At 39.7% G+C, this 20,350-nt stretch overlaps 1 protein-coding gene across 2 annotated transcripts in view; it reads right to left on the reverse strand.

Annotated features, from left to right (window-relative positions):
- The window catches only part of ABCB11 (ATP binding cassette subfamily B member 11), a 110,243-nt gene that overhangs the window by 20,330 nt on the left and 69,563 nt on the right, over nucleotides 1-20,350 (reverse strand). For both annotated transcript variants that reach the window (XM_070731729.1, XM_070731730.1), the window contains exons 17-23: nucleotides 19,100-19,301; nucleotides 16,728-16,791; nucleotides 12,309-12,444; nucleotides 10,123-10,290; nucleotides 7,600-7,704; nucleotides 7,215-7,376; nucleotides 3,884-4,087 (exon numbers count right to left, since the gene is read on the reverse strand). In XM_070731729.1, coding sequence (XP_070587830.1) covers nucleotides 3,884-4,087; nucleotides 7,215-7,376; nucleotides 7,600-7,704; nucleotides 10,123-10,290; nucleotides 12,309-12,444; nucleotides 16,728-16,791; nucleotides 19,100-19,301 — 1,041 coding nt within the window. The remainder of the gene's footprint in view (nucleotides 1-3,883; nucleotides 4,088-7,214; nucleotides 7,377-7,599; nucleotides 7,705-10,122; nucleotides 10,291-12,308; nucleotides 12,445-16,727; nucleotides 16,792-19,099; nucleotides 19,302-20,350) is intronic.

Below are 20,350 nucleotides of genomic sequence, written 5' to 3' on the forward strand. Positions count from 1 at the left end.
CCCGGGTTTGGGGGATGCTAGCGAGCCCCTCATGTCGGTGGGGACGTTTTAAAACACCTGCGCGCCTTCCCAACTGAGCTCTCAAGCCAAGCGCAGAAGTTCGCTTTTGGCGCTTGGCTTGAGAGCTCAGTTGGGAAGGCGCGCGGGTGTTTTAAAACGTCCCCACCGACATGGGGGGCTCGCTAGCATCCCCCCAAACCCTGGTTGGGGGTTCGGGGGGGTGCTAGCGAGCCCCCCATGTCAGCGGGGACGTTTTAAAACACCCGCGCCGCCCCCAATCTTCGGCTCCTCGCTAGCGCTGCGGAAGTAAAAACACCATCTGCACATGCGCAGATGGTGTTTTTACTTCCGCAGCGCTACTTCGCGAAAACCCGCTCGTTGCGGGGGGTCCTGGAACGGAACCCTCGCAACGAGCGGGGGATCACTGTACAAGAAATAGAAAAAAACCCCAGAATTTTATCTGTTAGGTATAACTAAGCAGAAATATAAAAAAGATACTTTTTACTTAGTTATTCATATCTTAACAGCGGCCAGGATAGTTTATGCACAAAATTGGAAGGGAGAAAATACTCCCAAAGAAGGAGATGTAATAAAGAAAGTTTTAGACTGTGCAGAGATGTATATGATGACAAGACGGTTGAATAATCAAGAAGAATCTGAATTTTATATTATTTAGAATAAAGTTTATATGTGGATAGATAAAAATTAAAATTAAATGTTATGGGAAAGTATGAATATATTAGAAAGATTTTATATATTCTTCTTTTTTATTTTATTAAATTAATTTTATGTTATTATAATGTTTGAACAAAATTCTTCTTTTCACCTAGATTAATATGTGGAGTTAATGAATTAAGAATATATTATTTTTCTGTATTAAAAATTGACTTCTAAGATGAAAGGGGTAATTGTAACCCCTACTATATGTTAAGTGTTTGTATGTTTGTGTGTGGTTTTTATGGAAAATTAATAAAGTATATATATAAAAAGGAAAGCTGGCAGCTTGTATTCAAGACCTGAGTTCCAAGTGACGGGGGGTGAATTCTTGTCCTTGCCCCAGTTCCTGCCAGCATATCAGTTCGGGAAGCATGCAAATGCGAGTAGATAAATAGGTGCTACTTTGGTGGGAAGATAACTGCACTCCGTGATGTCATGCTGGCCACATGACAATGGAAATGTCTTTGGACAGTGCTGGCTTAATGGCCTTGAAACAGAGATGAAGCACCATTCCGCCTAATAAATATTTGCAGGTAAAATCTGTAGGGACTCCTTTATCAGGATTACACAGCACTTCAGACTGCAAGGCAAAAAGATGCATAGAAGGGCACAAACATGGCACCTTTCTGCATTTCCTTGAAGCAGCAGTAAGAAAGGAACTTCTGTCTCAAGAAAGGAACAGGAAGTTCGGATGAAGAAATTGCAGAAAATGTGACAATCAAATTCACCCAATATTTGGATGGTTCCACTATCCAAAAGAAATGTACAAATGACAAGATCCTAAGGTGTGGGCCCAAGACTTACATACATACAAATCTAATAAATTATTATTATTATTATTATTATTATTATTATTATTATTATTATTATTATTATTAAAAATTATGATTTTAAAACTGTCATCTCTGTCCAGTGAAGGGCTGCAAATATTTTTTATTACCACACTGTGGGCATGGCTTATTTTTTGGGTGTGGTTTGCTGGCCATGTGACCAGGTGGGAGTGGCTTGATCATGTCACTGGGGGTGGATTGAAGGTCATGTGACTGGCTTAAAGATGGCCAACTTGACGTCACTCACGTCAAGGGTTTGGGTTAGGGCGCCTGGCCTCCTCGCCTCAAAGAGATACAATTTCTCTATTTATTTACTATTACTGAACATCCAAAATACAGTGATCTATTATTATTATTATTATTATTATTATTATTATTATTATTAAGTGAGATGTTTTGTGTTTGTTTATGTTAGTCTTGCCACCCTAAACAGACAAGTCCCTGTTGTTTTCTTGGCAATATGGATGGGTGGTTAGAGTAGGTGGTTTACCACGGCTTTTGGGTTTACCGCAGATTTCTTTGTAGAACTGAGAGAAAGGGAATGGCCCAAGCTTTCATGTCTAAGGCAAGTGTAGACCTTACCATTTCCTGGTTTCTTTGTCAGCACTTTAATTATTAGACCAAGATTAAGACTGATTAAGATTAAGATTTATTAAATTTGTATGCCACCCCTCTCCGAAGACTCGGGGCGGCTCACAACAGCAACAATACAATACACAGAATACAAATCCAATAGAGTTAAAAAATGAGATTTAAAACCCATAGATATGTAATTATAATTCTCAGTCATTAATTACATAAATATAACTATAGATGCTCCTCAACCTGGCAACAGGTTTTTTTAGTGACTCTTCAAAGTCACAACAGCACTGAAAAAAAGAGACTTATGGTAAGTCCTCACGCTTTGGACTGTTGTAGCATTCCCACGATCACATGATCAGAATTCAGATGCTTGGCACCTGACCCATATTGATGATGGTTTCAGTGTTCCAGTGTTGTGATCCCCTTTTGCAACCTTCCAACAAGCATAGTTCATAGAGAAACTAGATTTAATGACCATGTGGCTAATTAAATAACTTCAGTGATTCACTTTACCCCTTTAGCAAGAAAGGTTGGAAAATGGAGCAAAACTCAGTTAATGACTTAGCAAAGGAAATGTTGGGCTTAATTGTGATCCTAAGTCAAGGACCACTTGTACTTATACCTCTAGAAATTAAAATCTGTGAACATCCAATATTTCAATCAGACCAGGACCTCCTATGGTGGTGGTGGGAGGGAAGAGCTCATATTACAAGATTTCAGAGCGTCCACTCTTGAATCCAGTTTGCTACAGGTGCTGTTAGCTGTGATTCACAACTGTCCCATTTCATAATAAAAATGCTTCTGAGGTTTAAAAGTGGACCCCTTGAAGTCACAGATTTTTCTAAGGAGCAAGTCATTTTTTCACAACAGAAATGGTAATGGCTGGGAAGCTTCTGTCGCTTAACAAGCTCTGTTCATGTTTACATATAGAGCAGGAGTGTCAAACTCAAGGTCTGCGGGCAGGATCAGACCTGCAGGGTGCTTAGATCTGGCCCATGGGACCAGCCTGGAAACAGCAAAGGACCCGCCCACGATGCCAGCAAAAACAGACTCCCAATCTCCATTTTCGGCTGGGACAGCCTCCTGCAGCCTTCTGCCAGCAAAAAACATGAGGCTGTCCTGTTTTCTCTGGCAGAGCACTTGGGCCACCACAGATGGCCCTGAAACGAGTGAAGTCAAGCTGGCCTTGCCCACACCATTCACATCCACTACTGCTCTCCACCCACAACGTCAAACACAACCATGATGCAGCCCTCAATGAAATCAAGTTTGACACCCCTGATCAGCAGTGGGATCCTGCCGGTTTAACAACCAGTTCGATGATTGCGCACTTTGCTCCATGTGTGTGCACAGTTTTACGAAAACTTACCTTCCGTGTTACTGCTGGGGAGAAACACAGCTGAGGTGGTAAATGAATGAATGAATGAATGAATGAATGAATAAATAAATAAACAAGCGAACAAACAAACAAACAAATAAATCTGCTCTGTTGCGCAAATAAGCTGAGAAGATATAGGTCAGTAAAGCACAGGAGCGGGTGGACCCACCTGATAATCTGAGCAAACCAGTTCGCTCCCAGGTGATTGTCGGAGCATCCGGTTTGGCCAAACCAGTCCAAACTGGTAGAATCCCACCCCTGCCCTTGATATATATAGAGAGAGATACAGATATAATTATGTAACAAAGGCAATTGTTCAAGCAGTTATTCATTGTCTCAGTCAGTCTTAGAATAAAACAGAAATAAAGCCTATTACCCTTCCGGTAGCTTCCATCGCTTTCTTATCCTGAGATGCAAAACCTGTCAGCATTCGAGACTGAATCATTCCCGACAAAGCCAAGAAAGGCAAGAAGCAGGTTATGACTAAGCTGAGTTTCCAGCTGAAGTAGAAAGCGATAATAATGGACACTCCGATATTGGTGAAGGAGTTCACAATCATGCCTATCTGTGTGCCGGCTGCCTAGGAAGGGAGAGAGATCGATCAGTCAATCAACAACAGCTTCTAGGATCAAGCTTGGCTCGAGTTTGCGGAGAGGGGCAGCATATAAATCCAATAAATCTAATCTAAATCTAATCTAGTCAGTAGTAGCTCAGAGAAGCAACACAATATTTCAGGACAGCTGTGTATAGGTCCCACCATCTGCTTTACTCCATTCTGTTATTTTGTCACTGTCATTGAAAGTCACTCCATTTCTTTACATGGACAGGAGTGACCCATTTTGGCAGCCATCTTAGATCTCAGAGTATCTTAGGCTGGCCTTATTCTCTCATGAAAAGCATGGAGGCACCATTCGCAGAAAACTTGAAAGCAGAAAGGGACACGATTTCCACCTGACCTGCTGCCAGCTTTTTTTTATTTTTCTCACTATATACAGGTAGTCCTCAATTTATGACAGTTCGTTTAGTGACCATTCAAAGTTACAATGGCACTGAAAATAATGACTTAAGGCCATTTTTCACATTTAGGACCATTGTACCAACTGATTTACAATAGGCTCATATTTATGATGGTTGGAGTGTTCAGGAGTAGTGATGGGCGAACCCAACAGTGTTTGGGTTCGGCAAGTTCGGAGGAACTTTACGTAAAATTCAGCTGAATCCGAACTGAACCCGAACCCGAACGGGGAATCCCACCAAGAGATTCCTGGGATGGAGCTTTGACGTCACGTATACCGGCAGGTTGCTAAGGACGCCAAGGTGATAACTTCCTGGATTCCACGAAATCCAGGAAGTGATCACCTTGGCGTCCTTAGCAACCTGCCGGTGACGTCAAAGCTCCAAATGTCGAACGTGACCCTGAACTTTGCCCGAAGTTTCAAAAAATTTCGGGTTCATGTTCGGCATACCGAACACCGCAAAATTCGGTATGGACCCGAATTGTGCGGGTTTGGTTCATCCATCACTATTCAGGAGTCATTTTACAACCATCTGAGAAGCAAAGTAAATGGAGAAGCCAGTTTCTCTTAACAACCATGTTACTCATTTAACAACTGCATTGATTCGCTTAACACAGGTGTGTCAAATTGGTGGCCCATGGGCTGGATGCATCACACAAAGGCCATGCCCACCCCAGCTCAGCAAAGGCAAAAAAAATTGTGATATGTCACATGATATCTTGTGACATGATCGAGTTTGACACTCACGACTTAACAAATATGGCAAAAAAAACCCCATAAAATGGAACAAATTCACTTCTCACTTAACAACATAGATTTTGGGTTCAACCATGATCGTAAGTTGAGGATTACTTGCATCCCAGACAACCTCTTGTATTTCTAACTGCAAAACAGACTGTCCACCGCAACTTAGTCACTGCTACTTTTATTCTCTGTTTTATGTTTGGTTCCTCAACTTATAGTAATCTCACAAGAGGAGCACCAAAGACAAAATTGGTTCAAAGCCATCTGTATGGTGGTGGAATCACCAGGAAGAGTAAAAAGGGCAGTCTAGCTTAGAATTGCTCTATGGGAGGAAAGTGGCTGAGGCCAGACTCCTGACACATTTATCTGCCTGTTCCCAAGAGAATAGAGTCAAGTATGGCAAGACTCTTACAAATCAATAAGCGGTCCACAATAAAAAAAAACCTTCTTTGGTCTACTCACAGAATTGTTCTGGTTCCTTGCACCTGACAATTACTGATGTAAACAGAACGTCTTGCTCCCAACTTCAGACCAGAAGTGGAGATTCAATGAAGGAAATAATGTGGTTTTCCCTATGTGTGTGCTATAGAACAGTGATTTTCAACCTTTCTTGAGCCGCGGCACATTTTTTACATTTACAAAACCCTGGGGCACATTGAGCGGGGGTGGGGGCTGCTAAAAAAAATTTGGACAAAAAAATTCTCTCTCTCTCTCTTCCTCCCTTTCGCTCTATTTCTCCCTCCCTCCTTCTCCATCTTTCCTTCTCTCTCCATCCCTCTTTCTCTTCCTTCCTTCCTCTTTTTTGCTCTCTCTCCCTCCCTACCTCCCTCTATGTCTTTCTCTCTCTCTCTTGCTTTCTCTCTCTCTTGCTCTCTTGCTCTCTCACTTTCTTGCTTTCTTCTTCTTGTTCTCTTTCTCTCTCTCTTGCTTTCTCTCTCTCTTGTTCTCTTCTCGCTCACTCTTTCTATCTCTTTCTTTCTTTCTTTCTTTCTTTCTTTCTCTCTTTCTTTCTCTCTCTCTCTTGGTTTCTCTCTCTCTTTCTCTCTCTCTCTTACTTTCTTTCTCTCTCTGAGCTTCATGGCACACCTGACCATGTCTCGCGGCACACTAGTGTGCCGCGGCACACTGGTTGAAAAACACTGCTATAGAAGATGACTAAGGAAAGTGTAGGTTTTTTTTTTTCTGAGTAAAGTCCTCCTGGTCAGGGAGGATAAATTCCAGTAGACTTCTATAGAGGTAAAGTCCACAAATCTTCAAGTTGCCAAGGTTGAAAAACACTGCAATAGACAGACCGTTTAGGGAACCCAAGCGTGAATGAATGAGCGAAGACAAAGGCCTTATATTATAGAAAGCATTGCTCCAAAAATTGCAAGCTGATCTTTTTCCTCATTCGGCTTTAACACCCAGTTCTTGAAGACTGCTTTGTGTCCTTGGATGTGCAGATAATAATTATACAACTGGGTTTTAACGGCTAGCCTTGTTTCTTCTCCTTGTTTTACATGATTGTTTTGATGAAATCATAATTTTAAATGTTATAAAGTTGCTTTGAGCAGCGGCGTTTGCCACAGAAGAGCAGGAGAGAAAGGTTTCATAAAATAAGTCGGAATAAATCATGCAAGGCTTCCACTGGCTGATGAAAAAGCTATAATGAAGATATAGATTTACAACTGCAACAAGAAATGGGCCTTAGATGCTTCAGGGATCTGCCGTGTATTAATAATGCCTTGCAAGCTTCTTATTTTATCACAATAACAATTATAAATCATTGGTAATCTTGCAACTACACTAGAAGTTGTGTACATGCCCCGGCAGGGATTCAAATTGTATACTCTTCCTTTATTAGGTTATTGAAACACACACTTGACAGCAGCAATTATTATTTTGCTTCATTCTGAAGCAAATTGTATTGGGCTGTTTGCGAAACGACTATTAAATAAAATCTCTTACCCCTTGAACTTGAGCAGCATCAGTTGCTAGTCTCGTAGTCAAGGCCCCTGGGCTGTTTCTATGGTCATCAAACCAACCAATTTCTTGGCCTAACATCGCCTGGAAGCCGATTTTCCTTAAGCGCCGTGTAAGCAATTCTCCGGCCTTTGCAAATGTATAGCCCTGCAAGGGATTTTTTAACAAGTGTAAATCTAAGTGTCTGTCCACATGTATCAAAAAACATAAGAAAGAAAGAAAGAAAGGAAGGAAGAAAAAAGAAAGGAAGAAAGAAAGAAAGAAAGAAAGAAAGAAAAGAAGAAAAGAAGTAATCAAGGGAGGGGGAGCAGGGAGAGAGTATCAAAGGAAGGGCACCCTCATACTGAGAATCCAATTTGATTGTCATCACCTGCAAGAACTGGGTGAAGAATGATACGATTCCAACAACCACAAAGAGCAAGCAGACACCGTTGATCTGAGCTCTTTGCTCTTCTTCATCAGTCACGGAAAAGGTCTTGAGGAAAGAAAAGGAAATGTTGTAGGATGAAACGTTAAATGTTTTTGCACAAGTTGAACGCACACACTTATACATTTTGTTCAGTATTGATTGATTGATTGATTGAATTTATGTCCCGCCCCTCTCCGAGGACTCGGGGCGGCTTACAACATATAATAAGAACAATAAAATACAATGACTAAATCCAATTAATTAAAACTAGCTACCTTACCTAAAATCCCCAATATATTAAAATCAATCGTACTCATTCAGACCTCAACTATGCATAACATTCATCGGCCAGGGGGCCAAGATCTAATTGCCCCAAGCCTGGTGATATAAGTGAGTCATAAGATTCTTGTGGAAGTTGGGGAGGGTGGGGCAGTGTGAATCTCTTGGGGGGGGGATGATTCCAGAGGGCCAGGGCCGCCACAGAGAAGGCTCTTCCCCTTGGTCCCACCAAGTGACATTGTCTGGTTGACAGGACCTGGAGAAGGCAGACTCTGTGGGGCCTAACTGGTTGCTGGGACTCATCCGGCAGTAGGCGGTCCCGCAAGTAATCTGGACCACAAGTAGGCTGAAGGGTACAGTGGTGTAGAAAAAACACATGATTTTGTAGTCTAATCCATGTTCATTTCAGCATGGCATTTGAAATGGTTGATAAACAGGGCTGGCCATATCATTGGGTGTAAAGAATGAATATCAGACAGCAGAATTGGAGTATTAACGTTTTCCATGCTTGTCACATTACACTCGAGGTGTTTCTGGGTTGAAAATATTAATATTGCCGGGGGACACACACAGGTGCTGGAGCAAAGGATGGGGGCTCACCTCGCTTCATGGCAGCAGCTTGAACATGGGCTTGCTAACCTTCAACCAGCCTCCTAATGATGTGAGCCACCATGCTCCTTCTAGTAACTATCTTGTTTGCCCCTTTCTGACCCCTACCCAGTTTGAGGGCATGTTTCTTTTAGCTTATTATCTCATTCTAGATGTATCCAGTTTTAAAAGTGAAAGTTTGTTGAACCAGTGCTCTAATTCCTTATGAAATACAGCAGAAGAAATGTACATTTGTTGAGAAGGCAGGTACTATTAGTAAGTGATGAAATTAGACAAAGGAGGCAGCATGATATTAATGACATATACTGAGAGTAATGGATATGAAATTGAGAAGTATTAATGATTGTATTTAGTAGATTATATATGTTTATTAAGTTGGATTGAAGTATAGAAATAAATTTTAAAAAAAAATTGTAACTAGAATTATCCACTCTGGGAAGGATTTAGAGAGTGTAAGAGTAGGAGAGAAAAGAGAGTGAGTAGAAAGGGATATAGAGGAGCAGGAAGAATGGAGGAGGAGATGATGGTAGAAAAGGGAAAAGAAGATATGAGATGTGGTAGGAAGAAGAGAAAGGAGAGAGAGTAGACAGGAAGGTAGAGAAAGAGTAAGGAGGAGGACATGTGGAGGGCGAGAGAAGGTGTAAGAAAGTAGGTATTGGGGTGGAATAGCCACCTGAGATAGAAAGAGGGGAGTGGAGAGAGAGAAGATTGAAAAAATAAAATTAAAATTGGGTTATTGTAGTACTGTTTTTTTAAGCGATAATATATGCATATTAAGGAATATGTGATGTTATGTAGATTTTTGATGTGGAGAAAAATTAAAAAAAATGTAAAAAGAATTTCCCTATTGCATCAAAGTACATTTCTTAAACAGTGGCTTCTTAGATAAGCCACACGTTAGGCAAGATTCCAGCTTCACCCTAAGCGGTAGACCACAGTTTACAAACTACAGGAAGAACCAAAGAAATTTCTTTATATTTTGCAGCAGTGCTTCTCAAATAGTGGGGCGTGTCCTCCTAGAGGGGCATAGAGATATGCTGGGGGGGGGGGGGGCACATGACCCCATGTACCTCCATCGTGTTACTCGCCATTGCGTCCAGGGCAGCCCATTCTAAAAGAAAACATCTCGCAAGTTCAATCAAACTTCTCGAACTCACAAAACGTTTTCTTTTAAAACAGGCTGCTCTGGGCACAACACCGAGGAATGCGATGGAGGTACTGGTATAAGTGTCAGGTAGGATGCATCTCTCGAGGTGGGGCACAACTTTGGGGAGGCAGGTTGGGCAGGGCAGGCCATGAGATGTGGGTCAGCAGAGAGTTGGCGGCATGAAAGGTTTACTTTTTCCCGGGGGGGGGGGCTAATAGAAAATAATTGAGAAGCACTGGTTTACAGCAATGTGTGAATTCATTCAGTAATGACTTGCAAAGATTTTCTGAAATCTTCAAAAGAGAAAGAGAATGAGGGGGGAAAAGAGAGAGAAATTCAAAATAACAGAAAGGAAATTGTTATGTCAATGTTACACACCATTTCCTGCACAACATAGGATATTCAATATCATTTATTGCAAGGCAAAGAACGTTAGTCATTGCACCTACTCCAAGAATTTGACTGAAGAGCAAGGCATAGAGAGGGTTAACTGCCCCATTGATTCCTGCCCCAAGGGATCCAAGCGTCATATACGGCCATTCGGGAGCGTTGTACTTCAAAATCCTGGTCACGTTAGCAGGTTCGACTTCTTCCTCATCCTCTTCATGAATCCGTTCCTTTTGAAAAGGAAAGAAAAACATTAGCATTCAAGACTGTTGCCACCAGAAAACAACGGCAAATGGCTCTCCATCATCACCTCTCTGCCCCCGCCTGCCATTTTGTCTTAGGATGAAATCAGAAGGAGAAGGGAAATAAGGAAAGAAGCTTGCAATATGATGATGAAAAGTCTTTGCCTCTTTTTTGCATGTGGGATGATCTCCCAGTATGCACATACTTAAAAGGGTGAGGACGTGATATAGCAGCACAATGCTTTCATCATTTTTATGAAAGCTTCTGGACCAGCAGACACCTTTGCCTCATTATAGATCTTTTTGAGGGAATTTTGAAGGAATCACCCCACAGTACTCCTGTTGTGGTTAGCTCTGGCCCAGCTCCTGCCCCAAGGACTGTGGATGTGGGGGAGACATCCACATGCTGCAGGCCTGTTTTGGCCCCGGTGGAATCTGCTGATGAAGGCTCCTCTGACCAAAAAGACATGAATGACAGGGAGGAGGAGAGTGTGGCAGACAGCTCAGAAGGAGATCAATTATTTAGCTCCTCCTTGGATTCAGAACAAGAGTTAATGATACAGCCACACATGAGGAGAGCCATGCATAGGAAACAACAACTGAGAGATTATTATCAAAGAAAATAAGGCCACCTGTGGTTGGGTGGGGCTGTGGTAATTAGTGAGGCTGCTATAAATAGCAGCCTGTGGGTTTGGCCATTGTGGAGGATTATCTGATCGTTGTGTTTCGTGACTGCTTTACTGACTTTGACCTTTTGTGTGCTGATTTTCCCCCGCTTTGAAACTAAACCAGGGCAAAGTGTGTTTCACTTTGTGAAAGAAGAAGGACTATGAATTGCATCACAGCTGCAAGCTAAGTATCACAGAACTGATAAGGGACTTGTACAAATTACCAGTTTGTTTGGAGACCAGTGCTCCTTGCTATAACAAAAGAGGGCTTAGGTTAAAGTGAATTTTCATTATAAAGAACATTGTTTTGAATTTTCAAACGTGTGTGTGTCTGAAATTTGAACCTGTGAATTTTTGGGAGGAGTCTACCAGAGAGCCCGACAGAACAACCCGTAACAAAGGTGAGGTTGTCAATGTGGCTTTTGGCAGGAGAGGCTCCCATTTAAGTGCAGCCACCAAGATAGCCTTTTCTTTGTCCTTCCCAGCCCAGCTTCTGACTCACCTAGGATATGGGAAAGGGCCTCTCCGTCAGATTTTAGGCTGTGAGGAAGCTGTTTCCTAAATTGATGTGGACCTACATCGAGTGGTGACATGGCCTAGAGGCGAAGGTCTCACCTCACAATCAGGAGGCTGTCAGTTTGATCCTAGGTAGAGGCAGATATTTCTCTCTTTGGGCATAATGAGAATATATTGAGAGCATATTATTATTATTATTATTATTAATAATAATAATAATAATAATAATAATAATAATAATAATAATAATAATAATAATAATAAAATTTATATGGTGCCCCTCTCCATAGACTCGGCACCAAGACAAATTTCTTGTGTGTCCAATCACACTTGGCCAATAAAATTCTATTCTATTCTATTCTATTCTATTCTATATATACTGAATGTAACTCTGCATTGGCGACAAGAAGGGCAATCGGCCAGTAAAGACTCAGCTCCATTCAGTTGCCTAGACTCCACCCTGCACGGGGTCATTACGGGGTCATTAAAAGAAGATGATGATGATGATGATATGGACCTACATCGTGTAGACCTTTAATATCATCATGGCCCCTTTACAGTCGAAATTAATAGTCATTGCAGCACTTACAGGACCAGTGTGATATTTTATCCCAACCCGTAACACTCAAATAATCTTGTCGTTGCTACTTTTGAACCAATTACATTTTCCAAAGACTCTTCATTGGAGGTGTCCAGGAGAATAGCTTCCACTAATTTGATCCCAACAAAAGCATCACTGAAGCCAGGTCTGGCGTCATGAGATGGGAAGAGACCCAAGGAACATACAATAGAAGCTTCTCTTGGTCTTGCAGTGACTCTGACCTTAAGAAATGGTCTTCCATCTTCTTCATAGTAAGATATGCTACCGTTGCGCTCTGAATAGGATCCTACAATTGAAACTGGATGGTCAGGAATTATGTTGGACATCTGAGATCTGGAACGCTGTCGAAGAGATGCTCTACAAAAGAGAGAAAAGTCCATTTAAAAAAAAATAATAATAAAAGTTTTTTTATTTTATCCACCTTGAAAACATAGAAGACATCACATATACCTACAATATCAATCCATATACATATATCATTTCTTATGTTTAATAATTATAACAACCTAAATTGCATTCTAAATTTTAGTTCCTATTATTCAGTCTGTCCCCGTATTTATTTTCCCCACCTATTCCACCTCTGTGACCTACTTTCTTACACTTTCTCTTCCCTTTTCTACTACTCTCTCTTCCTTCCTCCTTCCTTCTTTCTTCTCTTCCTCCCCTTCTACTCTCTCTCCTCTCTCCCTCTTCCCTACTTCCTCCTACACCCTCTATAAACCATCCCTAAGTGGCTAATTTTAATTCTATTAAATGACAGACTGAAAAAAAACCTTCTTTCAATTTACTCTACCTAAAATCTTGAATCTTTATTTCCCTATCAATTCTATTATATTTTGATTTTAGGTACAGTATATGTTATTTATCCAATGCTATCTCCTTCTAAACTCTAGTTTTGTCCCCTGGGTCTACCACCATTGAATTCATTTTTTAAATTCCAAATTCATTGCTATGGCTAACTTTACAAGCTAATTAGTTTCTTAGGCCTCTTAATTCCAAGCCTTGTTACTTCCTCTCCATTTTAATATATTAACACCTCTTTTGTTTTCTTTTTCAACCATTTCTAAGTGCCCTAGACTATAACTTTCAACTTATCTTATAATATCATATTAATAATAATGCTATTTTCTTACGTCTTATTTTACATCAAAAATGTCAATAATCATCTTAATACATAGATTGTGATTATATCAGTTTCATGAATTGTTCACATCCTATATCAGAAATATGTTATATATTGGCTTGATAATTTTACATTTTATGCTTTCTTTTACTAGTTATAATATAATTTCTTTAGTGCAACCAATCTTACATCAGTCCAATATAAAATATGATATTGGAAAAAAAAAATTTTTTTTAAATTGAATAATCATATTAGTTATCTGCACCAAACCTGTTCTACCTGCATACAATTATTAAACTTTTAATTAAGTCTTATTCATTAATAATAATGAATTAATAATAATGAATAATGAGTCTATGGAGAGGGGTGGCATACAAATTTAATAAATAAATAAATAAATAAAATAAATTATAAAAATGTACTGTATCATACTACTAAAATATAAGAAAGGGAAAAGAAAAAGAAATAAATCAGTATTTTTTTCTGTTTTCAATCATTCATCTTATTTTGATTCCCATCCTCCTTTTCTTACTTTCTTTTTTTTCTTCCTTTTTGATTTGTACCCCCAGCTTCTTTTCCTCCCCACTTTTCCCCTCTTCTTTAAATATATGATTTGTCTGGTTCTACCGTCAATTCTTCTTAATCTCTTCTCTATAATCTCCCCTTCTTTTTTTAATTGTTTCATCCAGAACCAATACTCTTTTGGTCACTGCAAAACTCAGTGTAATAATTATAAATTTCAACATAATAATTGATTTGTCTGTTTAAAGTATCTTTTTTTCTTTTCTTACAATTATCAATCTGGTTACTCATTTCCAATTTCTTCTCTTCTTTATTTATTTTCTTGTGTTTTGTATTCATCATTGTTGTCATTATCATCTTCAAGTTCATCATTGTTGTCCTTGTTCTCTTCCAGATCCTTTTCCTTTTTCTTTCCAACTCCAAATCTCATAGTACCTCTTTTTAAATTCCATAGGGCATCAAAAAGATCCTTACAACCTGTCATCAACTCTTCATATTGACTTCTCTCCATTTCTTCAATATCAAGATTCACAATTACAATCAATCCAGCTGCTAACAAATATCTGTTTCCCCAGCTTTTTTTAATTATCTTCTTGTACAGCGAATGTTGTTTGTTGTAAAGTTCATTCCAAATTCATTCTAATTCAATTAAATCCAAGCTGTTTTCTCATATCATAACAAATTATTCGCTTTCTTTGTTTTTCAAGTGTCAAAATAAATATCCATATTCAAGGTCAGCTATAATCAACAAGTCCATAAAGATAATCTACTCTGTGGTAAATTCTCCAGCCAGTAGATGGGATTCTCCACTCCTCAAGGCTACTCCCATATTCCATAATATTCATTTGTATTTTAAATCCATTATGTTAAGAAAATGTTCTCTTTCAAACTTCTTCACTCAGCTCTTAAACTACCAAGTTAGTTTTAAAAAGCCACTAAGCTCTCACCAACTGGGCATCAGTTTCAGTTAAACCTTTTTCTAAAACTTCTAAAATCTAAAATTTTCAGAAATTTGGGATTATAAATGATTAATATCTATTTGAAAATATAGTGGTTGATGACAATTAACATTGATACCGTTAACGAGTAAGCTTTTACTTAAGAATTTAAATCTAATACAATTATTTAAAAACAATTTATACAATTAAGTGATAACTCTGGGAAAATATCATTATATTATAGATTAGTATAAATTCGATTTGTTGAAATAAATTTAATGATATATTTGTAACATTACAGGGGAAGGCATAGTATAATAAATAATGAATGAAAGAAGTTAAAGTGTTTTGAGTTTTGGAATTTGAATGATAAAGGATATCAGTCAGATATAAGATATAAAAAAATTAATATGAATTAACATTTCATTTTGGATAATAAATAAATGTAGAATTTTTAGGAGCATTTAGTTATGTGAAAATAGGGGTTAAGAAAAATGAATGATGACTAAGGAAATAAGGAAAGGAATGAAGCACAAGGCTTAGAGGTATTAAGAGGTATTATCTCAGGGACCGCCTTCTGCTGCACGAATCCCAGCGACCAGTTAGGTCCCACAGAGTGGGTTTTCTCCGGGTCCCATCAACTAAACAATGTCACTTGGCGGGACCCAGGGGAAGAGCCTTCTCTGTTGCAGCCCCAGCCCTCTGGAACCAACCCCCCCCAGAGATTAGAATTGCCCCCACCCTCCTTACCTTTAAACCCACCTTAAAACCCACCTTAAACCCACCTTAAACCTGCTTAAAACCCACCTCTGCCGCCAGGCATGGGGGAATTGAGATACTCTTTCCTTTAGGCCTCAACAATTTTATGCATGGTATATCTGTATGTATGTTTGGTTTTTATAATAATGGGTTTTTAACTGTTTTTAGTATTGGATTATTATTATATGCTGTTTTATTACTGTTGTTAGCCGCCCCGAGTCTGCGGAGAGGGGCGGCATATAAATCCAATAAATTAATTAATTGATTAATTAACCAAGAGAGAACAACTAGCATGGGAGCTAAGCAATAGCATTAAAATTTAATTGGAAAATGAAACAATTGGTGTAATTCTGGTGATGAAATTAGGTAAAGTGGGTAGCATGAGATTAATGATATACAGTATACAGAGTGTTAAATATACGCATATAAATGAAGAAAGGATTCCTAAGGTTCTATATTTGCATGTTAGCCTCTGATTGGCCGTTCGTTCTGGCAGGATACTTGTTGCCATGTCAAATGAGGTTTGTTACTTTGCGAAACATATAAATAGTTAGAGACGCACCACTTTCCCTCAGAGAGAGATTTTGCTTGTACCTTTAACAGATCTATTTCCTTTGCCTGTTCTGACTAAAGAAAAATAAAGACTGCTAATTCACCAGTTTGGCTATCTTTAAGTATTTTTCACCAAGAGTAATGGATATGAAATTAAGAAGTACAGTATTATATTTAGTAGATGATACATGTTTAGTAAGCTGTATCTTCTTCCAAACTTCTTCCAAATTTTACCAAAACCCCCCAGCAATATGGTGCCTACTGATCCACCAAGGCTGCCAGATATCTCAGGACAGAAGAATAACCATAGCAGAAGAGAGGCGAGCACTCCGCAAAGCCAGAGCTGTAAATGCTGCAACAATGGTGCCCACGCATATCTGCCCATCGTGTGGTAGAACATTTCATGCTCGTACAGGCCTAACAAACCACCTACGTGGTTTGTTTGTGGACAGCCCACAACCTGTTAGATGTCAAGGTCATCTTTGAACACGATGGGCGCAAATCACCATCCTTATAAAATAGAAGGGGGGGATCCCTTATTATCAATATTATCTATTCAGAACCATTGATTCTGAACTTGTAAAAAACAAAGAGAATTTCAAACACATTATTTATAGCCATGGTGTGGATCTACTACCTTTTCTAATGCATTCTCTTAAATTTTGAACCTTCACACAGGTAGATGTTATCAAATGTTTGTTAGTTCTTGTTTAAATTTAAGATTATTTTGGATCGATTAGGCTTACCGTAAGCTTGCTTGGTAGCTTCCCCTGCTGAAAGGCTGCATTTTTTCATGTCTTGGGTCAGATGCTGTAAATACAATAGCAGAACATTCATGGCAATAATCAAAGGCAAGAGAATCCAAGAGAGAGAAAATAAATGTGATAAAGTAGCATGAACTTCAAGCAAATCTGTTATAAGACTAAAAGTCCCAAAGATGCTTTTTTTCAGGAGGCAACTGGACTTTCTTGCTTTTTCTTTTGAAGATGTTTCGGTTTTCATCCAAGAAGCTTTTTCAGCTCTGACTAAATCAGTGGTTCTCAACCTGAGGGTCAGGACCCCTTTGGAGGTTGAACAACCATGTCATAAGGGTCGCCTAACACCATGGGAAAAGACAAATTTCTCATGGTGTTAGGAACTAAAGCTTCTATTCTGGCGCGTTGGAACATATTTTTACAATCCAACTAATCAGGCATTTACAGTGGGAGGTGTCCCTCTGATCTTCCTGCCAATCAGCTTAAAGCTCTGTTGGGAGAATTGACACTAAACTTATGGTTGGGGGTCACCACAACATGAGGAACTGTATTAAGGGGTCACAGCATTAGAAAGATTGAGAACCACTGAACTAGATGGTGAAGAATGGAAGGTTTCATATTCCATTCCCTACCTTCCAGTCAGAGCTGAAGAAGCTTCTTGGATGAAAAGCAAAATGAAGAAAGAAAGAAAGAAAGAAAGAAAGAAAGAAAGAAAGAAAGAAAGAAAGAAAGAAAGACCAATTGCCTCCCCAAAAAGCACCTTTGCAACAACCATGACCTGGATAACTGAGAATCTTCATAGACTATAAGACTGAACATTTTTGTATGGTACTTAATACTTGCATCTCAAGCCTTGCCATTCTTCTCTAATCATTTAAACAGTTGATAAAGCACCTTCTTAAGTTCTGCTCCTTTGGCAAACAACCAGTCATGGGAATCTTCATAACCTACAGTAACACTGAACTTTATGCAGGAGTGTTAAGGAGACCAACATGAGGAAACCAGAAACCAGAGGAGTCCCGGCAGATACAGTGAGCTTTTTCATCCTCACACTGGAGTGGACCCCAACCTCCTACCGAGAGCGGCCGAGCACAGAAACCAGACAAACACTCCTGTGCAGTAACTGTGGTGCACCGTGTTGCTGTAAAGCAAACAATTAGGGGTCTGTAGAGTGGGTCTGGGTGTTTAGGTCAGGCCAAGGTCTGGGTCTTTACAATATTGGGTAGAACTGAGTTAATTATATTAGTCCTAAGCTCTAAAATCATCCCAATTTCTCATGCGGCCCCATGGCAAAATTAATTGCCCACCCCTGGGATAAAGACAGCTGTGATAGGGCAGTGGTTAGAATGAATACTGCAGGCTAATTCAGCTCACTACCAGGAGTTTGATCTTGATCAGCTCAAAGTTGGCTCAGTTTTCCATCCTTCCAAGGGCTGTATAATGAGTTGTATGGTTGTTGGAGGCAATATGCTGACTCTGTAAACCACTTAGAGAAGGCTGTAAGACACTATGAAGCAATATATAAGTCTAAATGCTATTGCTATTGGGAAGGGAACCATTTTTTGGAACATTAGGTGAAGACAAAAAGAAAGTAGGCTTTAGAACTGTGATGGAGAACCTATGTCACACAGGCTAAGGGTAGCACTCAGAGCCCTCTCCGTGGGCATGTGTACCATCACCAACTGGTCTTTGCAGGTGGCGGAATGCTAGAAAATGGCCAAAAAACAGGCCATTTCTGGGCTGTTTTCCTACCCGTTTCCAGGCCATTTCCCCACCATTTTGAGGGCGGTTTTTTGCCCCAAAATGCCCCCAAAACAGGCAAATGTGCCATAGTTTGTCTTTGGATTTCTGGTGCTCCGGCAGATGCACAGGCACAAACATTCATGTTTGGGAACATAGTGCCAAAAAGGTTCGCCATCACTGCTTTAGAAGAACTATTGCATCACAAATGGATTTGGTTACTGGATTAGGATATGCAGGAAACTCTAGCTAAAGATATCTGTATGTTTCCACAAAACTGCATCAATTCTTTATAGGTCCTGTTGTCTAGTATTAGAGCCATATGTCACCTGCACAAACTCAAGGTTCAGCCCTAGGCATCTTCGATTAAAAGAGACAGGAGGCTTTTAAAGTCCCCTGAGAGAGTTAATATCAGAGTAAATAATATCTGAGCTATGTTTAATACAGTACGAGAAGGAATCGTTTGATTCTAAAGTGGACAGCTTTCTTGGTTATGAAATATGCAAAGTCTAATTCTCCATGGAACACAAAAATGAGAAAGAAAAGAAAACTCAAGCTTCGTTAACAGGAAGTTAATAATTATTTGAATTAGGAACATCAAAGATGCAGAATCAGGTACTTGCTTTGCATTGATGTTTCCATGAGTGCCTTGTCACCTTGACTTTGCAACGTTACCAGTGTGAAATACACTCCTTTCCGTTCTATCAGCTCTTCATGTTTCCCCCTTTCCACAGCTCTTCCATGCTCAAACCCAATGATGATGTCAGCAGATTTCACTGTGGACAAGCGATGAGCTATGGAGATTGCAGTGCGCCCAAAACGAGCCTATGGCAAGGAGAGAAAGATTTTTGGAGGCGTTCAATCTGTACTTCTGTCATCCCAGAGGATGGAATGAACCTTAATGGCTTGATCTCTCTTTCTGCAAGTATGGATGCTGTATACAAATGTCAAAAGATCCTTGAAGTGATATAAAGTGATATGCCATATAACCCAATAGCTCAATAATAAAAGCAAAATATTCATAATAAACCTGTTGTCAGATTTGTGATTCTGCTATTCTTCAAGGGGGGGACCCCTAGTTATATTATTTACTTTATGTCTTTCTTCCTTATGTATCCTATATCTTGTACACTATTGATTTAGCTTGGTGCCTAGGTGCTCTGGGATTTTCTCACCTTTGGGGGAATGTGAGAGGATGGAGGGCCATGTGGGTTGTATCACTGAAAAGCTAGCAGAGGATGACCCTGAGAAAGTTCCCTTATCACATTCTCAGTGCGGTCAGTACAATAACATCTTCACACCTGTGGATTGGCTGAATCCACATTGGACTGTTGGGAGGGGTTTCTGATTCCTTTGATCCTAACTTCATTGAGTGGGGGACATCAGAGCGTGCTTTTCTTGCCTCTTGCTATCACTCCAGTTCAATAAAAGGTTCCTTTTGAAATGTCAGGTTTCAAGAGTTCCTGGATTTACAGTTCCTGTTTCATGAGAGATAGAGGTGATGTTGATGGGTGTTGGGAGGTGGCTACACAGTATACCAGATGCAGTACTATCCAGAATTTGTGCAGAATTAAATGGCTAATGTATCTGATGACATTTGCCACCCCAACCAGGTGACACTCGTGCTCAGTTATAAAAAAGCTACAATAGCTAGTGTTCAAATCCCCAAGAATTCCAAGGGAGGTATGAACAAGGATATTCATCCCCACCAATACCATGCTGAGGATCCTTGTAATACTCAGTGCTAAGGTAGGAACCTTCCTTGGTTGCTGGGGTACAGTTTTTATATTGTTTAAAGACTGATGACCTGCAGAAGGCATGGCACTGTGCATATTTTAGCCTAGGAAGGAAGATGATGCTGCAAAAAAAAAAAA

The sequence above is a fragment of the Erythrolamprus reginae genome, chromosome 1, assembly GCF_031021105.1.
Source record: "Erythrolamprus reginae isolate rEryReg1 chromosome 1, rEryReg1.hap1, whole genome shotgun sequence".
Classification (NCBI taxonomy): domain Eukaryota; kingdom Metazoa; phylum Chordata; class Lepidosauria; order Squamata; family Dipsadidae; genus Erythrolamprus; species Erythrolamprus reginae.